The sequence below is a fragment of the Procambarus clarkii genome, chromosome 5 (genome assembly GCF_040958095.1).
Source record: "Procambarus clarkii isolate CNS0578487 chromosome 5, FALCON_Pclarkii_2.0, whole genome shotgun sequence".
In the NCBI taxonomy this organism is placed as follows: domain Eukaryota; kingdom Metazoa; phylum Arthropoda; class Malacostraca; order Decapoda; family Cambaridae; genus Procambarus; species Procambarus clarkii.
The window spans coordinates 33,984,450-34,002,334 of record NC_091154.1 but is presented as its reverse complement, the minus strand read 5'-3'; the positions used below and the strand labels follow the sequence as shown (position 1 = coordinate 34,002,334).

The 17,885-nt window shown below is 35.7% G+C and overlaps 1 protein-coding gene across 2 annotated transcripts in view; it reads right to left on the bottom strand.

Moving 5' to 3' along the window:
* Positions 1–14,619: 14,619 nt before the first annotated feature.
* The window catches only part of LOC123762830 (ubiquitin carboxyl-terminal hydrolase MINDY-1), a 28,707-nt gene continuing 25,441 nt past the window's right edge, over positions 14,620–17,885 (bottom strand). The window contains exon 9 of one of the 2 annotated variants that reach the window (XM_045749596.2): positions 14,620–15,958. In XM_045749596.2, coding sequence (XP_045605552.2) covers positions 15,944–15,958 — 15 coding nt within the window. In that variant the 3' untranslated portion in view covers positions 14,620–15,943. The remainder of the gene's footprint in view (positions 15,959–17,885) is intronic. The other variant, XM_045749603.2, reaches the window with a different exon arrangement.

The window sequence follows — 17,885 nt, the reverse complement described above, 5'->3', positions numbered from 1 at the left end:
CTTACCTCCATATGAACCCAAAATAATATTAATATTATTTTTAATGTTAGTTTTGCACATTAAGTCATGCTGAGAAGCAGATTTTAATGCATGCTGCTGGCATGCAGCAGAGTATCTTTACATGTTAAAACTATTTTCACTCGTTATCACACAGGAATTAAGAGAATACTGTATTGCAAATGAAATGGATTTGCTAGTAATAAAAATCAATAATATCTATTTATATTTTAAAGGTTGCATTCATGCAAAAAAAAAAGTAACATGTAGCTCATTCAAGCTCCAGAGGCATCTATTAAGGGCAGAAAAAATCCTTCATAACCTGACTGCTGTGGGGTAAAATGTATTATAACAATTGCTGCAGAGCCGTCTTGGCAAAGAAACTGTTATAATCATAACAGCTTAAAAGTTCTCCATTTTAGCCCTCAAGTCTAATGCAGTATCTAAATTAGATTTTATGTACATCATAAAATGTAAAATTTTAAAAAATGCACAGAAATGTCTTAAAACCTTGTTAATTACTAGTTATCAATAACTCCATGCTAACTATTGTTGAATTAATTAATTTTTTCCTAACCACCCTAAAGTTGCTAATATGAAGGTCCTATCCAAACGAGCCACATGTAACAAATTCAGCTATTTTTTTTTTTTCATCCTAGGTATCAATATTCCATATCATTCTTCTTCATTACAAATTTAGTAAAGTATTTAAAAAAAAAAAGTCATTGATCAGCAATAAAAATTTACACCAGCTCTGCTAAATTTCTTGATGTAAAACTCTGTTGCCTCTTAGCATAAATGTAACTATTTATAAACCTCTCTCATTTCAGGTTTCATAAAATTTAATTTTGCTCTAACACTTTTCTAAACATGTCTATCAGACTCACTGCATAAAAACACACACACACACACTACCACTTTCTCTTTATTTTCTTCTCATCCCCCTCTAAGCATCAGAACACTAAATTTTAACTCTTGCCATCTTGTTAACCACGCTATCCACTCACTCTTTCTCAGGAAGAACACATTAGTTGTTCATATCTAATGTTACTTAATGGCACTCCACTAAATACACACTCATTAAACTTCAGCTCTACAGCCATGTAAATCACAAAAATTTATTTACACGCAAGGAACCGATGCAAAATACAATTACAGACAACCACATACTTTCCAGACGCCACTTATCCAGATATGCCTGTTATCCATTTTGGGTTTATCTGAATAAAACAAAAAAAAGTCCTAATAACTGGTAAGGCGGGCGGTCAGAATAAAAATATACAATAAAGTTGTGAAGCGTGAGAGATGGGCCCAGTTTGCTCAGTGACTGTGTTGGGTGCCACTCGAGTTTCTACCCATGCGACGCTAGTCACGTCCCATTACCTCAAATTGTCGAGAAAGCAAAGCATTCATTCCATGATTTTTCCATTATGAAAATCTAAAAACATCCATGTACAATATCAGCTCCAAATGCATGCATTGTGTGAATGAATGCTTCAACAACTGAGATACAAACAAGAAAGCGGTCAGTGCGAACATTTGAAAGGAAATATGAAATAATTAAGAATGTGGAGAATAGATTTCAAAGAAGTGTTGTGTGTGTGCTGATTATGGTGTTCAAGATTACACTTTCAAATATTATTAAGGCCAAATATACCATCTTTAACTATTTTTCTAGAAGCAAAAATGATAAAGCAATACATAAAAGAAAGGCAGCAAGTAAAGCAAAGGTGTAGTGTTGAAAAAGCAGTGTGGCAGTGGTACAAGCAAAAGGGTGAGGAGACAAAAAAGCCAGTGGCAGGCTGGCTACTTATGAAAAATGCCTGAAAATTTCATAAATCTATGATCACCTTTTCCATCTAAATAACAATGATCCATCAACAATAATCTTCAAGTTAATAAGCAGATCAGAACTCTCATAAGGCGAATAAACAAAATACTAAATTTTTTTTCCCCCTAGTTTTTCAGGATGACGAACCACTTATCCAGACACAACATGTTATTCGTTCAGTCTCAGTTTCAAGGCGTCCAGAAAGCATGTGGCATCATTAATTACCTACATGTGGCTATTAAATATTACCTGCACCTAAATATTTAATCTTTTAGATTATACAAGGTTTTGTCCTTGTCTAAAATAATGCTCGATCCAAACTTTGACAAAAAAAAAATATTTAATAATTAAATAATTTTGTCTGACAAGCCTTAAATATATTTTTCTATATAATGAGCATAAGGAAATTTATAAACTAAAATATAGGATATGTGCATGCACTTGGTAATAAAAGATAAATAATTTACCAGTTTATGAAAATTGTGAAACAAACCAATATTTGCAATTTAAAGATTTTGGCCTTAACAATAACAAAAACTTTGAGTGCAAACCAGACCAAAATCACTAGTAAAGAATAAATACTGTAATCTAAGATATTCCACAAATGGAGAAGAAAAATATTCACAATAAAAAAATTACAAATATAAAAATTTATACAAAGGCCTCAATCAGCCTGCAGAAACACTTCATTGCTATTATGTCTTTTTAATTGAATTACATAATTTACACTACAACTAATTATATACCATTCAAGCATTAAAACATAAAATTAACACTAATTTTTAACTTCCTATTGCTAAAATCTCTCTACTATATTTTTACAATTCAATAAAGTATGAAAACTACAGTTTCCTAAAATCAAGAGAGAAAGGCTAAAAGGTTAAAGCTAGTTACACATGAATACAGGCCTTGTATATTTTGATACCATCACCACCTCAGCACTCACATGGCACACAGCAAAATTTGGTTTATAACGATAATGAACAAACAATAAGTTGTTGCACATAATCTATAAAACATTTATTTGGACTGATAACACTACATTAATAATTACTGTATATCACTAATTATAACACAATATTTCAACAAATCTATAAGATACAGGGCTCTGCTGGGTATTTTCTGAGGAATGCTTTAAAATGAAATTATGCAATGAACACACCAGAGAAAAGCAAATTAAATAAATAGAGAATTTTTTTAAAAAAGATACTATATTACCAATTCAATAACAGGTACAGGCACAGCATTACCAATTTAATATGTGCACTGTATCATCCTTATTTATAGAAGTCCACTACGGTCTCACCATAGCCCGTGCTACATGGAGCTTTTGTTCCGAGTAGCTGAATCTAAATCATCATCATCCTTGGTTATTTCATACCTGAATTACTGGAGAAATACTGTACATAACAGTTAGAAACAATAGTTATTAATTACAAAATTATTAGTGTAATACAGTATACTGTATCTGCAGAAGATACACATTACTTTGCCTCTACTGCAGAATCAAGCACAATACTGTACTAACATATTAACTTAAAATACAAGATAAAAGTTTCAAATGAGGTAATATGAAAACCAACTTTTCTAACAATGAAGTTAATATACCCTAGAACAAAATTCCGTTACGCAAAACATGAATGTCAATTTCTTAAAATATTTTTAATTCATTCGACGACTCACGATTCTTAAAATTGGCACACTATTTTAAACACTGTACTCAAAGGCAATTAGTTAATCCACTTTAAACAATTTCCCAAACTTACATGAAGGTAAATCAATTTAAATAAACATACTGGCATTTAAAATACAATAATTTAATCAGCATTCTCAACTCCACTAAGTTGTGCAATTTAATATTTCTTTGTTCATATGATTACAGAAAGTAGAACTGTACTTCAAACATTAAATGAATAAAGGCAAAACACTACACAGACACACCCCCTTCATCGTAACTTTCACTTGAGAACAGCTTTGATCAAGTCTACTGAAAGATCAAGCCGGTCCCAAGTCAAACATCACATACAGTAACATTTTGTACCCTGTGTGGTATGTGCCAACACATTGTTGTCAGCAGCCATTGCCTTGCATCCAAGAAACTATGTACTAAGGGTGCGTTAAGACATTCTTGAATACCAAGATCAGAGAGCTTAACATATAACACACAACAATGATTTAGTAGCAAATGTCCAAGTTTTTTTTATCAAATATTTTATACATGCTGCAGCAAAAACTAAATGAATTTGGTACCTTTTGTTAACATTAATATTTGTCACTTAATTTTAAACAGCATTTAGAAGAATGCTTACTAAGTGGACAAAATTTCTGTAGTCTTCAATAGAATGCGTTCTTCCCTGTTTAAAATAATATTAAATAACTTTGCTACAGTATTAAAATGAAGATTAACATCAGAAAAGAATTATGACACAGGTCAGGCTGATGCTGCTAGACTAAATTAGATTACTTTAAAAATCACAATACAGTAATTGTTTTAACATATAAGGGAACCAAAGCAAAGTACAACCCTCCCTAAAAGTCTACTGTAATTATCAAGGCTATAGGTTACAATAAGGGAGAGAATAATGCATTAGTGTCATATATGTATGTGATAGTTTCAAAATTCAAACTAAGCCTTTAAGTACAATGGATCTATCTTTCACTATTTTCTCTTTTTAAATCATAATAAAATAATTTAAATGTCTAGCATATTAATAATTTAATGTACATACTTCAAGAAAGTTATGTCTATATAGGTGACCTCACTTACACAGTCCTAAAATTATGTTACTTGGTAGGAGTTTCATAGTAAAGTTTTCAAAACATGGAAGATTAAATAATCTACATAACAAGTTATATAATGCTACAAATACTTTACTGACACTTGCTTAACATGTGAGCACATATTTAACACTTACAAAAACTGACTACACAATCAGCAAGTGTAAAATATTGTGCATGTCCATTACCCGAATACTGTATATACAGCACATTGTAATGTAGAGGATAGCAGCTAGCAATATATCTCCAAATATAGTTTAAGTGGCTTTCAATTGGTCTACTGCATTTGACCATTAGCTGAGAATATGAAAAATAAATATATGTACAGCATGATGAGCAATCACTTGCCCACTAACATAGACCCAAATTTCAATATCAAAAAGTTCTCATTATTCGCATATAAAATGCATACAAAAATTACATCTAAATAGTGTTGTCTTTCCGAGGCATTGCAGAAATACACTGACTAAAACACATATCCTAATAACAATCCTGTCAACATATTTTAAAACATGCTTATGAAAACACCATATACAGGTACATACATACACAATTGGGTCAAAGTCCAAAATAATTTCCTTCACATTGTAGAAACACCAAAAAAATAGTTTCATTGTGTCAACAAGTGACTGGATAAACTTTGTCACACACACATTTAACTACAAGGACATGCATAACTCTTTCATCTGTAAGCTTGTTTAACTTATGAGGAAGTGGTTGTGGTAAGCCTTACACCAACTGTGTTGGAAAGACACTAGGAATGATGACCAATGTTATGTGAAGTTTCAAATATTTTGAAGTATTTCACCATTTTCTATATTCAACTATTTCATAGCAAGAGTCAAGTAATGAGGTATTACAGCCTCTTGTAAATAAGTGTATTAACAATAATATCACTGAAGATAATGCCAGGTTTCACATTCAACTTAATAATGAGATTTCAATAGTCATTTGCATAAGGCAACAAAAATATGAGCAAAAATGTGGATGGGACAATGTATATTGATGCTGCAAATTGGCAAATAATCCAACCCAAAATGAGATTTTAAACACTAAATGTTAAAAAAATGGAAACGAGTCATAAAACAATGAGAGGGGGACAATTTGTATTCAACAATAAGATAAGGAATGCAATCTCATCAATGAGAAAGGTTTTGGCTACCACAGTCATAAAGGGGGGTCCACATTATTCCAACACTGAAAAAGGAGAGACTATCCCAACAATAATGGAGAGGTTATATTGCCAAATAAATGATCCAACCACTGAAAAGGAACGGTATCTTACCAATTGGATCAACACTCCTTGACATTACATATACAGAGCACCATACTTTAGTATCCTTATTGAGATACGCATTACAAAATGTCCTTAGTAATTGCATAGAATAAAATATAAAAATATATGATGAATTTGTCTAAATGTACTGTATATAAAGTTCATTGTTTCTTCTGGTACATGTAAACTAACAGCTTCTTTGTGAAAATTCTGCCAAGAGTTTCTAATAAAAAAATCTATTATGCTCAGACATTATGCATGTACTAATTTGCATGGAATAAATCATAAGATTTAAATATATACAATACTGCAATGTACTATATTACATATTTTGCTGATCTTGTATATCACTTTCATCACTAACACTGTCTCAAACTCAATAATTTACAATTTATTTAAAAGATCTTTATCTTGCTAAAGTGCTAGACCCTTATAACAAGACTCGGATGCTGGACCCCTATAAGTAATTATCAAAAGTGTTAAACCAGTACGGATACAAAGCATTAAAGTTACAGAATATTCAAGAGGCCCTCGATATGTCGAACCCTTAAAATATTGCTGGGGAACTGGAAACTTATAATCTTGCTATGGTGCTGGGACCTACCCTTCAGGCAAAGCTGGCCAAATGACACTGCTGTGTCTTTATAAATTAGTAGAGATGCAAGGATAAAGTTAGATAAAGGTATATAACACAAAGGAATGCACTGTACAGCATGATAGTTAAAAAAAAAAAAAAAAAAAAAGTGCACGCCTAACATTTTTCACATCAAAATTAATGTGTAATTCTGAAGTGTTAGAAAACAAGTGTGATTACCTAATACAGAATTGACAAATCTGCAGCTCAAAGGCTTATGTTCCAACAAAAAATACACCCAAGTCAAAATGATAAAACTGCTTATCTATTAGGAATTTCTACTCAAAGTATATTGTATTTGCTATTGTAGTCAGGGAAAATGTTGAACCCTTGAATCTTTAATGGTTAAGAAATAACTGCAAGATTAGTGTGCCTGACACTAGATAATTACTGAGACATAGTACCTGGGTGTCTAGGGAAACAAAGATTGGCTTCCTAAAGTCAGGAAGCCTGTTACGATTATTGAAGTCCCCCTAGACCAACTACAGAGCTTTTCCCGGGATGCAACCGCCTAACTCCTGAGGTATCTATTTACTGTCAGATGAAGAGAGACTTCAGGTGAAAAACTTTGCCTAAAGACTTCTGACCTTCTGTGGAAAGCCAACCCGGAACCTTTCAGTTGTGACCCGTCTATGCTAAGAGGAATAACCAAAAACAACTGTATTGCAGAGAAGAAATTTTATATAAAAGAAGGCAATGTTAACTAAAAACCAACCAATAGATTTATTCAGTACTGTGAAAAAAAATGAAAAAGCATCCACTAAAATAAAACAAAATAGGAAGACTACTGTATGATTCTCAGTGAAAGAGTGTAGACAGAAGAATATGCAAGATGTAGAAAAGGAAGAGCAGTAAAGGGGTGAAAAGAGAAATGGCAAATGGGAGATAAGAGCAAAGTATCAATGCAAGCTTGATGGTTGGTTGGTTTGGGGGGGGCCGGGGTTTGTGCGTGCACGTACACAACCTGAGGAGCTTCCCTAGCCAAGCTTGCAGCAAACAAACTCAAGCCTGTGCCTTCATGGGCATTAATCAAATGATGTAATGCATTATTAATTAATATTCAAGTCAGTGCATGATGTTGGCCTCCATCAGTACAACTCATACAATACTTTCACACTGAACACTTTTTTATAATCATACATTGGTCCATCTGAAGTTTATTTTTCCTATGCATGTCCCAGTGTGGTTACTCACGCTCAAAACACGCACAAACACCTACAAATTATGTGGAAAGGCATGAAAGATCTCTGACAAAGAAAGATACAGTATCTAGGGATAGTTCTGGATAGTACTCACCAGAGGACTACATAAAGCACATTGTGCGAGGAGCATATAAGTACTATGCTCTCCTGTTTAGCATAGTTTTTAAATACTGTACTGTACAGTATATGGATGGTGAAATATTAAAGTGACTGCTCATGACTTTTGTGAGATCAAAACTGGAAAATTTATCAGTTGTTTGGTGTCCATATCTCAAGCAGCACTTCAGTAAACTGGAATACAGGGGTACCTCGGTTGAAGAGTTTAATGCGTTCCTGGGGACAGCTCGTATTCCGAAGCTAATTTCCCCATAAGAAATAATGGGAAATGAATTAATCTGTTCCCGACTACCCCAAAAACCCCACATCAAACTAAATTTTTATACCTAATTCATCTAAATAAACCTACAAAACTATGTTCAAGTTATTACTTACCCTTGCTGAGGACTGCTGTTGGTGTATGGAAGATGTGAGGAGGAGGGAGGAGGAGAGGTGTTACTGTTTGGAAGGGGAGTCTCCTTCCATTATAACATCAGGCAGTGAGGACTTCACTGGTATGCACATTCTGGCACATTTTGCCTGCATACCACTAGGACTTGCTTGTTTTACTAAGAATCTGTCTAAAGACACTTGTTTTTCCCTACATTTTAACACTTGTCTGTAGTAAGACATCACATTGTCATTTAAAAGGTCAATGCAAAGCTTTATCTGGGTGAGTTTTTTCAACAAAACTTTGCAGTTCTTCCCATACTTCACACATTTTCTTAATCAAGAAGGGACATCCTCTACTGCGTCTACTTACAGCTATTTGCTTAGGTTGAACCTTACCAATGGCTTTCTTGAGACCCATGGCGAGATATATAATGACAACTTTTATGCTCAAATGGCCAAAAAAACGACAAAAAACTGTAAATCCTTGTGAAGAATTCAGGTGGGATAGTCACTGGGTGCGAGACACTGGTAAACTGAGGCGCGATCGCCGTGCCACCATGCGCTAGTCGGCCTGTACACGTATCAACAAACTCGTGTTCCGAGGTAACCCTCGCCTTCCGAGGCACATTTTCCGAGCAAATCCTGCTCGTATTCCGAAAAACTCGTATTCAGGGACACTCGTATTCCGAGGTACCACTGTAGATGCAAAGGTATCCTACAAAATGGTTTCTGTAACAGAAAACAAGGGGTACAAGGATATGCTAGAGAAGTTAATTATACCAAAGCTGGAAGACAAGAAAAAAATCAATATGATCACTACATAGAAAATAACAACAGGAACCAACAAAATTTACCAAGAGGAATTCATGAAACTTGCAACATCAAAAACAAGGGTCATCCCTGGAAACACAAACCGAAACTGTCTCCATTTTCCGCTTGTTACAACTTGTAATAAAGTTGTTACACTTTGGCTTAATGTGTTTATGACGTATTAGAACGTGTTACAACTTGCTATATTGGTTGTTATAACTGGTTAGGTGGTGTTAAAACTCCTTCGAACGTTGTACCAACGTCGTAGTTTCAGTGTGTGTGTTTGGCGGGATAGATTCAATTTAAGGAAACAAAGGTGAAAGAAAAAAAAAAAAAAAAAAATCTGTTTTGCAAACAGGGTTGTAGATGGTTGTAACAAGTTAAATGAGAATGCAGGGGATGCCAAAGCCGTCAGTAGTTTCAAGGTGTATCTATACAAAACAAGCTATATACAGTACAAATTTTTTTTTTAGTTCCATATTCAGGGAACTTGTTTCAACATTAGCGAAAAAAATAAAAATTTAATTTACTTTTTATGTGCACCACAGAGTTGTCACATGAAACAGATAAACAGTGCAGTGGTTAATAATATTAACATGCAGAATTATACTGTGTAGACTTCATGCATAACTCTGGCCTAGTTTTGCATGTTGACCCGTACTGTATTAAGGAATAATTGCCATAATTTGGTTAGATCATGATGCAAAGTTTTTAAATAAAAAAAAATTGCTTCTTGTTCACTTAATACACATGTTAACCTTTTACGAAGCTTCTATTTGTAACAAAATTCAGCTTTTTGTGTAACTGACTATTGGATATGACACCATATGCACCTGTGTACATGTACAGTATGTTTATAGTGCGCATGCATTTACACACACACACACCCTGTCAATCAACTGTGCCAGTTGATTGACAGTTGAGAGGCGGGACCAAACAGCCAAAGCTCAACCCCCGCAAGCACAAATACGCAAGTACAAATAGGTGAGTACACACACATGCACACACACAAATTTCCATTACCAGCGGGAAGTAAGGAAGTGTTTACTAGAGTTGGATGTGACAAAGGCTATAGGCCCAGATGGAATCTCCCCTTGGATACTAAAGGAGGGAGCAGAAGAACTGTGCCTGCCACTCTCCATAGTGTATAACAAATCCCTGGCAACAAGGGAACTCCCAGAAATTTGGAAAGCAGCTAACGTAGTTCCGATATACAAGAAAGGGGATAGACAGGAGGCACAACTACAGGCCAGTATCTCTAACCTGCATACCATGCAAGCTGATGGAGAAGATTGTGCGAAGAAAGCTAGTGGAAACTCTGGAGCGAAAGAACTTTGTAACTCTGCATCAATATGGGTTCAGGGATAGCAGGTCCTGCCTCACAGGGTTACTTGAATTCTATGACCAGGCAACAAAAATCAGGCAAGAAAGAGAAGGGTGGGCAGACTGCATATTTTTGGTTTGTCAGAAAGCCTTTGATACAGTACCACACAAGAGGCTAGTGAAAAAGCTGGAGATGCAGGCTGGAGTGAAAGGTAAGGTACTCCGTTGGATAAAGGAGTACCTAAGCAACAGGAGACAACGAGTTAATGTGAGGAGTGAGGTCTCAGATTAGCGAGACGTTACAAGCGGAGTCCTGCAGGGGTCAGTCCTTGGACCTATACTGTTTCTGATATATGTAAATGATCTCCCAGAGGGTATAGACTTGTTTCTCTCAATGTTTGCTGATGATGCAAAAATTATGAGGAGGATTGAAACAGAGGATGATAGTAGGAGGCTACAAGATGACCTAGACAGACTGAGTGAATGGTCCAACAAATGGCTGTTGAAGTTCAACCTGAGTAAATGCAAAGTAATGAAACTAGGCGGTGGAAACAGGAGGCCAAACACAGGATACAGAATAGGAGATGAAGTACTTAATGAAATGGACAGAGAGATCTAGAAGTTGATATCACACCAAACCTGTCTCCTGAAGCCCACACAAAAAAGAATAACATCTGCGGCATATGCGAGGCTGGCTAACATCAGAACAGCCTTCAGGAACCTGTGTAAGGAATCATTCAGAATCTTGTGTACCACATATGTAAGACCAATCTTGTTTGCAGCCCCAGCATGGAGCCCGTACCTTGTCAAGCACAAGACGAAGCTGGAAAAAGTTCAAAGGTCTGCCACTAGATTAGTCCCAGAACTAAGAGGCAGGAGTTACGAAGAAAGGCCGAGGGAAATGCACCTTACGACACTAGAAGACAGAAGAGTAAGGGGAGGCATGATCGCAACCTACAAAATCCTCAGGGAAATCGACTGGGTGGACAAGGATAAACTATTCAACACTGGTGGTATGCGAACAAGGGGACACAGGTGGAAACTGAGTACCCACATGAGCCACAGGGACGTTATAAAGAACTTTTTCAGTGTCAGTAGTTAATGGATGGAATGCATTAGGCAGTGATGTGGTGGTGGCTGACTCCATACACAGTTTCAAGTGTAGATATGACAGAGCCGAGTAGGCTCAGGAATCTGTACACTAGTTGACTGACGGTTGAGAGGCGGGACCAAAGAGCCAGAGCTCAACCCCCGCAAACACAACTAGGCGAGTATGTATGTACAGTACGTACGTACGTACGTACGTACGTACGCACACACACACACACACACGCACTCGCCTAGTTGTGCTTGTAGGGTTTGAGTTCCAGTTCTATAGTCCCACCTCTCAACTGTCAATCTACTGGTGTACAGGTTCCCAAACTTCTTGAGCTCTTATCATATCTACATTTGAAATTGTGTATGGAGTCTGCCTCCACCACACCACTTCCTAATACATTCATTTACTAACTATTCTGACACTGAAAAAGTTTTTCTAATGTTTGTGACTCATTTGGGTGCTCTGCTTTCCCGTGTGAGAGTACCACCAGTGTTAAATAATCCGGCCTAATCTACCCTGTCAATTCCCTGCGAATTTTGTATGTGGTGATCATATCTCTCAAAGCTCTTATCTCTTCCAGCAACATGAGGTACAATTCACACATCCTTTTTTCGTAATTCATGCTTCTTAGTTCTGGGACAAGTCTAGTGGCATACCTCTGAACTTTCTCCAGCTTCATTTTGTGTTTGACAATATATGGACTCCATGCTGAGGCCGCATACTTCAGGACTGGTCTTACATATGTGGCATACAAGGTTCCGAGCGATTCCTTACACAGTTTCTGAAGGCAGTTCTGATGTTAGCCAGCCTTGCAAATGCCGCCGATATTCTTTTGATGTGGACTTCAGGAGACAGGTTCGGGGTGATAACTCCTAGATCTTTCTCTAGTGATTGCATTTGTTTTTTGGTTTGTGAACTCTCATTGTACAGGCTTAGTGTGTAGTTATTATACATAGTATCAATTACTAATATGCTTTTGCACTTTTTGTTTATCAATATTTTGAGATGGGAATCATAACTGTTCCCTATTCTAACTTGGGCCAAAAATATTTTAAGCCTTCCTCCATGTACTTGATTATGATGAAACTGGCCAGAGTAGCATATGTGCCTGTTACTATACCCTTTATGCGACCCTCCTGGTGTCTTGTTACTATCCAAGACCACCCCTAAGTCTTTCATTGCCCAAGTTTTATAGTCTTTTCCAACAACTTTTATAAATATAATCCAATTTCACTTATTCTACAATATTACACGACATTTACCCACACTGAATTCCATTTGCCATGCATTCTTCAGTGTGTTCATTTTGTCGTCAGCCATTTAGAAGCTTAGGATCATACACAAACACATTCCTATAACTATTCCTTAAGGTATATTACGTGTATGCAATACACAACGAACATTGCTGGCACCGAGGCTCATGGGATTCTTAGCGACATCTCAGAAGCCAAATTTATTACTGCTGTCATCTTTATTTAAAAACAATTCATTCAAGTAGTAGTAATCTCACCTGCCAACTACCAGAATTTTTACGTGTGACTTTATTGAACGCCTTTTTCAGATCTAGTCTTGTGCATTGTGCAATATGCCCAGCCATCTCTGACAAAACCTTAGCAATCCTATTATAAAAATGAAGTACTGTAGATTTGAGATCCATGACCTAGTCCTAAACTCAAAATGTGTCATTAAATTGTTTTCCAACTTACAGTACATATGCTTCCCTTTACATAATATACCATGTGCTGATCACACTTAATCCCCCACTGCCTCACACACTTCTCTCCTTGAATTTCCTCTTATACACTCTTCACCAGTATACTGTCACCACCTCACCACCTCCATGACTAGACAATCTCGGTACACACTCCAATCTTGCAGTTTATTAACATTTGCTCTCCACATCTTTGACATTTTCATAGCTTACTTAATTTATTATACCCATTTATTTACTTATACTTATACCAATTTATTATACTCATACCACACAGTCTCGTAACATTGTTCATTTCTACTGCTATAACTCTCTGAATTTCCATGTTCATACCACTTATCCATAAATCCTTTTAATACTAGTGCAAATTGCAATATATACTGTATTCAGTACAGTACTATACAAATTGGTAAGATACTATAAAAGTGTGCATTATAAATTCAAAAGAACAACAGGACTATAATACCAATAGGTTTCAGGTTTAGCTACATGATAAATACAACTAAAATTACAGCATGCAAGTATAAACTTGGAAAAGAAAAGTGGCATGCATTATCAACTCTGCAAAGAGAGATGCAATACAATATTTGCAAATCAAACTGAAAAAAAAAAGACACCATGGAGTAGAGATAAAGAATGTCAGATCAAAACAGCAGAGCGAGAATGTGTGAAATAAGGTCAATAATCCGTGGTTATATATCTAAAAAGCATCAGTTATACAGGAGGAATGCCAAGGTTATCCAACAACTTTTCCATGCTCTGGCAAGACCTCGCCGGGTTGTGCTGCGTTCCCTTGGTTGGGATCACTGTCCCCGGGTTGGTTGCCATACCGTATTAAAGAAAAATTCTTTGGAAGCAGAGAAACAAGGAAAATCTAATTCCTAGCTTTCAGAATCCACTTGGCCAATATATATTAAGAGGATTGAGGAAAACTACACTTATTTGAGAAGCATAAAATGAGGGGGTGATATGACTGAGTACACAAATTGATGAAAGGCATTAGAAGATATAAAAATACAGGCAGTGCTTTAAACTAAAAAGTTGTAACTCTAAACAATGGATTAAATTTTGGAAAAATTCAGTTGTAAACCAAATATGGGTAAGAACTGGTTTATATGGGTAAGAACTGGTTTAGCAATAGAAATGTACAAAGGTGAAACAGACTGCCAAGCAGCATCACTGAAGTAAATAACTTGGACAGATTTTTTGAGTGAAAATGGCTGTGTAAACAGGACCTGCAAAAACTGGGCCAGTAGAAATGCACATTCCTATACAGTACTGTATTCTTATTTGTATTTCACTAAATAAATATTGAGCATGTAAAGTTGTGGTACAGGTAATTTGTTTATCAAAACTCTTACTATTTTCAGTTTAAACAATACATCCTCAATGAAAACATTATACTGTATTCTGATATTATGTATGCAATGCAGATTGTTGATCAAGATTATAGGAAGTCCATTCTCATACATAATTAAGTAATTTATTAAAACCACAAGTATTCAAACAATGGAATTACAGTATACTAATGACAATAACTTTAGCCAATTTCCTAACTATTTTAATTTGGCTTTAACTGTTATTTTATCAACATATGTTCATCATGAATATCATTACTCTATATAATGTCCTGAGGCTTATGAGAATAAATCCTAACAAGCAAGTGTACTAACTTTTCAAAGTAAGAGGATGGAGTAATACCCTCAATATGAGATACAAATTACTGCAAATCTCCCAGGAAATACTAAGATCAGGATTAAATTAATTGTCCAACAAGTACAATACAAAGCCAAAAACTAAAAATTCAGGACTTCTATCAATGCTTTCCTAAAGCTATAAGAATGTCTTCACAGATTTCATTACGAAATTAAATATTCAAGCAACTTTAACACATTAAATAAGGGGGTCCAAAGTGAAACAGAACCTCAACCATTTCTTATATTTAATGGCGCCTCATTAGCTACGAGAACCACCACCACAAAGTTCCGCTCTGGAATATGCATCTTCCAACTGGGAAAACTAACCACTTAAAAAATATAAAAGCTAAAATATATATATATAGGATTGTAATTTACAAAATATACTAATTATTAATTTTCAAGGTGAGAAATAGCAATAAAAATAAAGAATGTAGCATAGTAGTAAGGTGATCAAGAAAATATAAGAATAAATCAAGGGGGCGACAAAGATAGCCGATAATATATGAACAACATGAAATGAGTAAAATAGTAGTAAAACAGGAGGGTGGTGGGAGGGGGGAACAAAAACAATTATCAAAAGAAGGCTCCAAGCTGGGATAAAGAAGAAATTAATAAGACCAAAGTATAAAACCAGAAGCGAGTTGGCTAATCAAGTCAAATTTTAAATTCAACTTGTGAAAAGGGAAAATGCCAATATATACGGTAGGGGGGAAATGAATAATGATAGCCAGGCAAGGAAGAACTCGAACACTTCACCTTGGAACCTTCCTTTTATGGATATTCTGCATATTTACAAGTTAATCACATATCTCCCTCCTCAGTAAGGAGCTACCAGTTATACACAGCACAAAATAATTCTTAAATATTTTTACTGCAGTGTATATAAATAAAAAGGAGTTCCGGTGCTCCTTTATTTTAGACAACAAATGTTTAAATATAAAATTAGACTAGGAAGGAGAGACACTATTCAAATCCCTTTTGAAAAGGAATTTTTAAAACCCGATTTATTTATTTCTAGTCATTTTCAGAAACCATGGTTACAACTCAAGGCTCTGAAAGATTCAACTTTAGTTCCTGACAGCTTGCAGAATCCTTAGAGAATCACACACTGAAAAATAAAATGCATTTGTATAAATTATCTAAGACAAATTTGTTTCCCAGACACCACTAAATGAAACACTAACCTACCTTAGTAAATCCTTTCCTTATTTTTGTTCACACCAATTATAAATTTCCAAATAGGTATCGCCTGGTCCTGTTGACTATCACTGCGCACCATGCACATGTGTACTACTACTTCACACACACACACACACACACACACACACACACACACACACACACACACACACACACACACACACACATCATAACTACCCATCTTCCTTGCCTCTCTCTCTCCCCATCCACTCACAAATATACTTTGTACATTATTATAGTTCATTTGTTACACATGCCCATATTTTCACAGAAAGCTCCTTAGTATTACAAGTCACACACACATCATGGCATTTATTATTTTCCTAACACCATAGATAACCAAAATTATGCTCTAACATTGCTGCTCTAACATTTTTCATGTTTATGCCACATCTGTATTTTACATTTATAAATTAGAATTGGAAGTCAATCCTTCACTCCTTTCTATCAGGCTCTCTTCATTTAACCAGAAAAATTCTAGTTAAATAGAAAGTTACTTTACTCTCATAATCACTTGCAGAAATTCCTTCAGTTAACTCCACATCCAAAGTACAGAATTAAATACACTTGCCATGATTTCATGTACCAAATTTTCATCTCTGATTTCACTTAGGCAACAGACGAAATATTTTGCTATCCTATACATATAGTACAGTGGTACCTCGGTTTAAGAGTTTAATCTGTTCCTGGAGATGGCTCGTATTCCGAAAACTCATAATCCGAAGCTAATATCCCCATAAGAAATAATGGGAAATGAATTAATCCGTTCCTGACTACCCAAAACCTCACTTCAAACTAAATTTTATACCTAATTTATCTAAATAAACCTACAAAACTATGTTCAAGTTATTACTTACCTTGCTGATGACTACTGTTGGCGTATGGATGATGATGAGGGGGGAGGAGGAGAGGTGTTACTGCTTGGAAGGGGGAGTCCCCTTCCATTATAACATCAGGCAGCGAGGACCTCTCTGGGGTGTATTCTCTGGCACGTTTTGCCTGCATACCACTAGAACTTGCTTGTCTTACTAAGAATCTGTCTAAAGACACTTGTTTTTCCCTACATTTTAACACTTGTCTGTAGTAAGACATCACGTTGTCATTTAAAAGGTCAATGCAACGGCCTGCTACAGCTTTATCTGGGCGAGTTTTTTCAACAAAACTTTGCAATTCTTCCCATACTTCACACATTTTCTTAATGAAGAAGGGACATCCTCTACTGCCTCTACTCACAGCTATTTTCTTAGGTTGAACCTTACCAATGGCTTTCTTGAGACCCATGGCGAGATATATAATAACTTTTGTGCTCAAAGGGCCAAAAAACTGACAAAAAACTTTAAATCCTTGTGAAGAATTCAGGCGAGATAGTCACTGGGTGCGAGGCATTGGTAAACTGAGGCGCAATCGCCGTGCTACCACACACTAGTCGGCCTGTACGCGCATCAACACCCTCGTCTTCCGAGGGAACCCTCGCCTTCCGAGGCAAATTTTCCAAACAAATCCTGCTCGTATTCCGAAAAACTCGTATACAGGGACACTCGTATTTTGAGGTACCACTGTACTATATCAACATCCAAAATTCAAACCCCCCTATTTAATAAGTAATAATTTACAACTTTCCTCTCAACCAAATCCATATATTGCAACCTCAAAACTTTTAACTTAATACAGCAATTGCAGATCCATTCTGAACTTTAAACTTCAAACTTTCAAGTACTTATTTTTATTTTCAGTAACAAAATTTTAACTACACAAATTGTTTTGCATGCCTACACATGTATATATTTCATCATTTAAAAACCCAGGTGACAACTAAAATCAGCAAATGACAATAA